This window comes from Nicotiana sylvestris, chromosome 10 (assembly GCF_000393655.2).
Source record: "Nicotiana sylvestris chromosome 10, ASM39365v2, whole genome shotgun sequence".
Taxonomy (NCBI): domain Eukaryota; kingdom Viridiplantae; phylum Streptophyta; class Magnoliopsida; order Solanales; family Solanaceae; genus Nicotiana; species Nicotiana sylvestris.
This window is the reverse complement of record NC_091066.1, coordinates 46,106,684-46,115,318: the sequence shown is the minus strand read 5'-3', so window position 1 is coordinate 46,115,318 and position 8,635 is coordinate 46,106,684. Positions and strand designations below refer to the sequence as shown.

At 34.8% G+C, this 8,635-nt stretch overlaps 1 protein-coding gene across 1 annotated transcript; it reads right to left on the bottom strand.

The window, feature by feature from the left end:
* Positions 1–580: 580 nt before the first annotated feature.
* LOC104230986 (uncharacterized) lies at positions 581–1,458 on the bottom strand. Its single transcript, XM_009783900.2, has one exon. It carries the CDS (start codon positions 1,397–1,399, stop codon positions 848–850), a length of 552 nt encoding a protein of 183 aa, XP_009782202.1. The 5' UTR covers positions 1,400–1,458; the 3' UTR covers positions 581–847.
* Between the last annotated feature and the right edge of the window lie 7,177 nt (positions 1,459–8,635).

The window sequence follows — 8,635 nt, the reverse complement described above, 5'->3', positions numbered from 1 at the left end:
TTATGCTTTCGATCAAAAGGTCTATCAAATATCATCCGAATGACCTGAAATTTTGCACACACATCCCAAATGACACAATGAAGCTACTGCAACTCTCGAAATTCCATTCCGACCCCTATATCAAAATCTCGCCTATCAACCGGAATTTGCCAAAATATCAATTTCGCCAATTCAATCTTAAATCTTCTCTACAACTCCAAAACCCATTCCGATCGCGCTCCTAAGTCACAAATCACCTCCCGAAGCTAACCGAACCCTCGAAACTTACTTCCGAGCCTTCTAACACATAAGTCAACATCCGGTTGACTTTTCCAACTTAAGCCTAAGTATCTAATTTCTTACCAAATCCTCCCCGAACTCGAACTAATCATCTCGATCACATAAAACACGGATAACGAAGCGTAAAGAAGCTGAAATGGGGAAAATGGAGCGGTAACTCATGAGACGATTGACCGGGTCGTCACAACGCTATTAGTGCACGACACTTGAATCCAATATTTACAATGGTAAGTAAGCTTATTAGTTATCAAGCAGTACAATACATTCAGCACGAAAATTTTTAGTCCTTAAACTACATAAATAAGCAGTACAATCTATACAAATATTATATCAACAAAACAATAAACCACAACACATTATGGTAGAAAACAATACATTATGGGAGACAACCATCCGAACAAAATGAAAAGGAACAACAAACAACAACGAAAACAAATCAATTTTTTCTTTCCTTTATTTAACTACCAACAACAGCAACAACAACAACAGCACTAGGGCATTGCTGGTTGCAGATTTGAGAATAATGACAATTCAATGCAGTTGGTTCACTTTCCTCAGGGGTGATAATTTATTCATCTTTATTCCTGTTTTTTGCTTTTAGCTGGGTCAGTATTGTGTTAGCAGCAGCTATGGACGTTTTGACCACATCTCCTCCTTTAGCAATCTCAGGATCTACAATTTTTGCTTCTTCAAGAGCCATTATACAGTTTCCTACATAATCACCAATAACCATAAAATCATAGTCATCTGTATCTTCTTGGTACCCTTTGTTTTTAGTAGTAGTCTCCAAAACTCTTTCGAAACCAGAGACCATATCAGCCCATTTTGTTTCACAAAAACCATATGCTGGATTTGCTAATTTCTTTTTCAGTACATAGTCATGTGTGATTTTTGCTTGCCCTATAAGATTCTTAATAATGGCCAATCCTAAGTCCAATTCTTTTGATGCTGCTGCTGTGACATGCTTATCAGCTTTCAAATGATCTAAACATAACTGTTTTGAGGTAGTGCCCGAGCAAGCTGTCATTATCAAGTCGTTGCTCTGCACCTGCACAGCAATGGACAAGATGAAGGACGAAATGAGGGTAACTAGAACCGATAATTTGTGCAAAGAAGCCATTTTTATAAAGTCGAAAGGCTTCTTTGTCTTTTTATTTATGCCTGAGTTTGGCTTGGAGTAATTTTATGCCTCTTTATAGATGAGTGGCGTAACAACCTGACCTTAGATATTCAGTGGTGAAGCATTAATATTGGGGTTTTTTTTTTTTGTATGGTTATGAACAAAAAGAACTAGAGATCAGCAGAAAACACAAAAAAAGTTGGTTGTTATCTCCTCTAAAAAAAGTACATTGCATTTTCTTTGGCAATTGGTACTAATTTCCACTAATAAAAGAAATTATCGAAAGGGGAAAAGGTAGAAAATTACCATAAATAAACCGCAAATAAACAAATATTGCAGAGGAAAAAATAAAGAATCTCAAAACGAAGAAATTAAGTTTGTGAATTGGATGTTGCCTTCATATTTAATAATTGGATACCAGACACCAGGGGTGTTCATCGGTCCGTACGGTATGATATTTAGATATTTCGGTTTGGTATTTTTAGTATTCGGTTTTTAAAATGCTATATCAATATGGTACCTAATTATATTCGGTATGGTTCGATTTTTTTCCTTTCGATTTCGATTTATTCGGTACGGTAACTTCGGTTTGTTAAGTTTCAATATTAACTAGTGCATAAAGCTATAAACTGTAATATTCTTAATTAAATTACACATAAATATAAAAATAAAAACGTTCTAAGCTCACATGAGTATTGACAAAAAATTTATCAAGAATAGAAAGTATCAACCTATAGAGAGAGAAAATGACATAAAAGAATAAATTTAATCACTGAAAATATTTTTACTTGCTTAGAGCTAATTCCTGAAGTTAGAGAATACAATAAGGACTACTCTAACATATGCAATTCAATAAACTAGGAGAAAATACTCTAATATCGTAAAAGTATTACGTTAAGATGCTTGGCATCCTTGAGAATAAGAGTCAAAGTCTGCTGCCTAACTTGTTTCTCCATTTTCCTAAAGAACTATATGGGTTTTACTACTACTCTCAACGTGCATGCCAAAGAAACATATTATGTAACTTAGTATATTATAATCAATAATATGTGTAATGTGTAATTTATTATATATTTTGGTACGATATCGATACTCTGATATTATTTTAGTAAATATCAAATCACATACCTAATACCAAATGTTTTTACACACTTAAATGAAATATCAAAATATCGAATAGCAAATATCAAAATTTTCGATTACGGTACGATATTTTCGCATTTACCAAAATATGTACAGCCATACCAGACACAACAGATTACTCCTTACTAGGGGTGGGCATAAAATCCGAAAAATTGAATTCCGAACCGGACCGAATTAATTCGGTATTTCAGTTTCAGTTTTTTTTCGATATTTCAGTTCAATTCGGTATTGAATTTTCGGTATTTCCGTACAATGGTTCGGTCCTCGGTATTAGGATCTTGACAATTCGGTATACTGAAATACCGAAAATTTAAAAATCATGTAGAAGACTAGGAGTAGTAGACTTCCCAGTTCCCAGCCCAAGTGCTTAGTGCTAACCCAAAGGCCAATATTTTAATTTTTGGAGACCAACCCAATAAGACCCAACCTAATAACCCAAAAGTCTTTCACTTGTCTTACCCTAAATCCTAACATTCCGAGAAACCTAAGAACTAAGAAGTAAGAATGAGTGAACGACTGAGAAACCTAAGAACGAATGAACGACTCCTTACTCAAAAACTCAGAGATCGGCTGTCCAGCGTCCGCTGTCACCACTCGCCTGTGAGATCGCCATATCGGTTGTCAACTCTTCAAATCAAGACTTCAACAGGTCTGGTTCATAATTTTCAATTTTTCATTCTTCAATCTTCATTTTTCTAATTTGTCTCGAGGAACTCTCATTTCATGATCTATCTTTTGAAGTTTAGATAGAACTAATATCCATTTTCTCGGATGCTCTGCGAATATATGCAGTAATAGTAGCAACAAAATCAAAATGGGGCCTAGGCATTTTTTTGCACTAATTTGTTCTGGAAATTTAACACGGAAAGAAGTATATGTGATTAGGCGTATAGCTAAGATTAGGCATATAACTTTTTGTCGAATGAATAACCATATATTTTGATTTTTGAAATGATGATGGATCTAGTGTCCGTGACTAGTAGGGGACAACTACCGTGAATATAAAAGATTTTGAGGTTGAGTTGATTTAAGTGAATTCTTATTTGGAAGACGAGGTATAGGATAAAGAGAAGAAGCTGGGTACCTGATTAAGTTAGTGAGAAAGTTGTACTCTAGTTAAAAAGGGTGTATAACTAAATATGATTTATTTTCCCTTAGGCCTTCATTTATAAGAGGTGTTGGAAGAATTTTTCTTAACCTAGTTAGTGAATCCAATTTCTTGAAAAATATGATCTGAACCTTATATGCTTCTTGAATGATATGATCTAAACCTTATATGCTACAAGTTAACAACAATGATTGAAAAGATTTTAGGAGTGTATGGTTCCTTATTCCCTGTATGCCTAGTTGGGATGGCATAACAAAAGAACCAGATCAAAAATACCTTGTATTTGTGAGGACTTCTGGTAAAATGTCTTAAACATCATGTCATATGAATGAACTTCAAATCTTAGAAATGAGTGAATCTTCTCACTTTTGGGCAATGGCTACTTCCTTTCTAGAATTCTGATTAGTTTCTTTTATTTGTACATTTCTGCTTTTTTAGGTTCAAGTGCAATCATGCTCCGTGCTCCTAAAGTACGCTCTGATATTTGGGATCTCTTTGAGGTGAAAGAAGATAACGGAGAAGTTCGCAAAGTAGAGTACAAGCATTGTGGTCAAGTATATAATGTTCATCCAAAGAGGAATGGAACATCTTTTTTAAGGAAGCATATTAGGCGTTGTCTTGAGCGTCTTCCTGGAGTCCATATTTAAGAATTAGAGTTTGCTACTACTATTAATTCTATTGTTTTTGTTACACTGCTGGTACTGTTAGAAGTTACAACACTAATTCTGCATTTCTGCTACTGTTAATTCTGCTTATTTCTGTTGCTAGTGCTATTGTTATTGCACTGTTTAATTCGGTTGTTAATACTGCTACAGTGGTGCTAGAATACTAAAATTTCCAGCCTTTTAAACTGCAGGCTGCTGTGAAAATGTTTAGGTTCAGTCGTTCAGGTGTAAACTGCTACTGTTATTGCACTGTTGAACTTCTTTTCTGCGAAAATGTTGTTAATGACTTAATGGTTTTTAATTTTGTCATTGATTTTTTTGTTTAGGTTCAGTCGTTTAGATACTTAATGGTTACAGATAATAAGTATGTCTTTTAAGATATTCTGATCATGTTACGCGAAGTTTTGAACACTCATAGTAACACTCATGTTCAGATTAGTGATAGGTCATATGCATGTCTTTAATACACTCCCAAAGTTTTGAACTAATGCTTGGCAGCAGTTCGATATTTTGAATTGCAACATTAAACCGAAATCGTACCGAACCAAAATAATAAATACCGAACCATATCGAAATAATTTGGTACGGTATTTGATATATACAATTGATAAATCGAATATCGAAATTCTTAAATACCGAACCGACCTACTCCTTACTACTATTAATAAGAGAGAATCGAGAGAAGCTTCTGGTAATAGTGAATTGACAAAAACCTCCGAGATTTCAGTTTACTCTCTTCCTGCTTTAAAGGGTGTTTTGGTAAAATCATCTGGCTTATCCTTTTTCATTTGTTATTATGCAACTGCTACTGTAGGTGAAATAGAGTAAAATTTTGCCTGTGATGACACGTGCTAACTTTGACTGTTCATGTTGTGTGTCAGCTTTTTACACCTAAAATAAAATGCTCAACTGTTTTAGCTTTGAGGGGTTGTTAGGTAAGCTGACTAAAGTATTTCGGAATTATATTATTTCAGGACTAGATTATACCATATAGGAGATGGGATAAAATAATCTCAAGTTTAATGGCATAAAGTGAAATAAGATAAGATATTTTGGATTAAGTTTAGGATTAAATTTATAGCGTGTTTAATTAGAAATATAAATTTATCTCAAGATAAATTTATACCACCAACCAAATACGGTATAAATTTAATCTCATATCTTATTCTTCGTACCAAACGACCTTTGAGGGTATTCATGAAATTGTTCTATTTTCATATGTTATATAATCAATGGTTATATTGAAATTGAACACTATAATTTAGAATTTTTTTTGAAGGGAAAAGATGCTTATATTAATAATAATAATATTAGCACGTACTAGGGTACGAGACCCATAGTAGTGCCGTTATTACATAGTTGTGCAATGCCATGTAAGGCAATGTCATTACCTAGTGCTGCTAGAGTGCTACATGCATTCATACTACATGATCTAACATAGATAGAACCTTCCAGATCCTTACAATAGGCATCTATTGCAAAGGCATGTGGTGATACAAAATAAAGAGTTTTATTATAACTAGGGTACTTTAGAGCTTCCTTTGCCAGATTGTGTGCCACCATGTTTCCTTCACGGAAGCTGTGCTTCATGATGATCTCTCCTTGCTGCACTGCCTTCTCCGTTAACCACCTGCATTCATGAATTAAATCATTGTAAGTAGGATAATCTTCTTCAAGAAATCGAATCACCTCTGTGGTATATGTTTCAACTTCACATGGGAAGATGTTTTCCTTGGTAATCATTTGAAGTGCATGCCGTAGTGCTAGGAGTTCAGCCTGGATAAGAGATGTTGTTTGATACTTCTCGTAGTAGCCCAGTATCCATTTCCCTTTGTTGTTACGTATTATTCCACTGATTCCTCCATGTGAGCAGCTATTGTTGAAGGCTCCATTAAAGTTGAGCTTGTGCCAGTTTCTTGGAGGGGGAGGGGGGGTGCCATTTTACCTTTACTATTATTGATATATTACTAGTAGTGGGCTTGGATGTTAGAAAGTGATATTCTAGTGCTTGTTGAAAGACCTTGGTTGTGTTAATAAGATTATTGGTGTTGTTCACATTATTTTATTTCTGTTTCTCCAAAATGCCCAGATTACAAATGGGAAAACTTCTTCCCATGTGATGAGATTGGTTGGTAAATTAGTGATTTTTTTTACGTAAAAAGTCTACCCAGTGATCATTATTCACTTGGTTATGTAAGGACACCCCCATTGTTTTCCAAAAATCTTGATCCACCTTGCATTCCCAGAAAATGTGTAGCAAGGACTCATTCCTATTTTTGCATATTGGACAGTTTATATCTATGTTGATACCAATTTTTCCTAGGTATTCTCTAGTAGGGAGGCGTGAGTGGTAACATTTCCACAAGAAAAATTGGATTTTCTTTGGACATTTTATGTCCCATACCCAATTAAATATATTAATATGATGAGATTGTGTGTCAATTAATTTGTAACACGATGAGGTTGTGAATATCCCACTAGGATTTATACTCCATATAAGGTTACTCGTGTGAGTAGGAATGGAAGTTGTGGATAAGGAGTGGATACTATTAGTTATATTTTGTGGGAGCTCAAAAGAGATGGGAGTTAGACCCCATCCATTGTTATTCTGGATGTCTTTTACCCTCAAACCATATTCATTATTTGTTAGAGGGAATATTAAGTTTTTCCTAAGGTTATCACATTTTGGGATCCAGTTTGTGTACCATATGGTCATGTTTAGATGATTGATCACTGGCCATCTTATACCTTGTTTACAAATGTTCCAACCCTTTAATACGCTTTTTCAAGTATTGGAGCCACTCTTAGTTGAACTAGTGTGTCCGTATAAGCTAATGAGAACACGAGCCCAGACATAAGATGGGTCTGCAAGAATTCACCAAGATAGACCAGTCAGTAGGGATATATTCTTAGATTTTTCTTTTTTTAATCCCCAGCCCCCCTCATCTTTGGACAGAGTTACCATATTCCAACCAATTAGGTGCATTTTCTTCTTTTTACTTGTAGTTCCCCAGAGAAAATCTCTCTGCTGGATCTTATCAATTTCCTTTAGGGTCTTGCTAGGAAGTAGAGATAATTGCATTTGGTGATTTGGGATTGTGGTGATAGTAGATTTTATTAGGGTGCACCTCCGCCATAGTAAGACATTTTGCATTCCAGTTATTCAATCTTGTCCGCATTTTATAAATTATAGGTTGGTAGTCCTTATGCCTGGGTTGGTTTTTGAGCATGACAAAACCTAAGTAGGTGCCAAAATCTTTACTCATTTTTATGTCAAAAATAGTAGTAGCCTGGGTAATATTATCATTTGTGCAAGATTTAGACAGTAACAATTTGGATTTTTCTTTGTTTATATTAAGACCAGATAAGTAACAAAAATTTTTCCATACTATTCCACATAGTAGTGATAGTTTTGTTGTTTGCACGGCCCATTAAGGTTAGGTCATCTGCAAAGAACAAGTGAGACAGGGGTGAACCTTTTTTGTTCAAATAATTGGATCCCAATTAAGGGTGTCCACTTGATGCTCAATATTTTTGGACAACATATCCATGCATAAGATGAAGAGATAGGGAAACGTTGGGTTTCCTTGTCTAATTCCCCTAGTGGGATAGAATTCCTCCGTTTTATTCCCATTAACAAAGATAGAGATAGTACTTGTTGATATGCAATTAAGGATTAGGGTGGATATATTAGGAGGTAAGTTGTAAAATCTTAAGGTTATGTAGACGAATGACCACTCTAATTTGTCAAAAGCCTTTTCTAGATCAAGCTTAAGAATGCAGTTTCCTTTTCCTTTATGGTTGTTAAAACATTTTAACACCTCTTGAATAATGATAGCATTATCAGTGGCTCGTCTATTTTTGACAAAACTACTTTGTTGCTCACTAATAAGATGCTTGAGGAACGACTTGATGCGATTAGCAATCACTTTAGTGACCACTTTATACAAAGTGTTACAAAGGCTTATTGGCCTAAAGTTCTTTATTTGGTTTGCGTTATTGAATTTAGGGATCAAATATAAGTAGGTTTTATTAATATCATGAGGCATAACCTTTGTGTTAAAAATTTCCTAGCATAAGATAATGACCTTACTTCCTAGTATTGGCCAGAATTTTTTGAAGAAGAAGGGATGTAGACCATCCAGTCCAGGAGCCTTACATGGTTTGAAAGAGAAAATAGCTTTCCTAATCTAATGGTTTTTTAGTTTAATATCAAGGCTGGACAGGTCAATTTTCTTTTAGGTAGTGTTATCCATTTTAATGGCTTTCCAATTAGTGTGTTCGTGAGATGTAGTAAAAATAGTTTGGAAGATGTGTTAC

Bases quoted from the DNA above. Each gene is read 5' to 3' on its own strand.
- LOC104230986 (XM_009783900.2), bottom strand. From the start codon at position 1,399: ATGGCTTCTTTGCACAAATTATCGGTTCTAGTTACCCTCATTTCGTCC.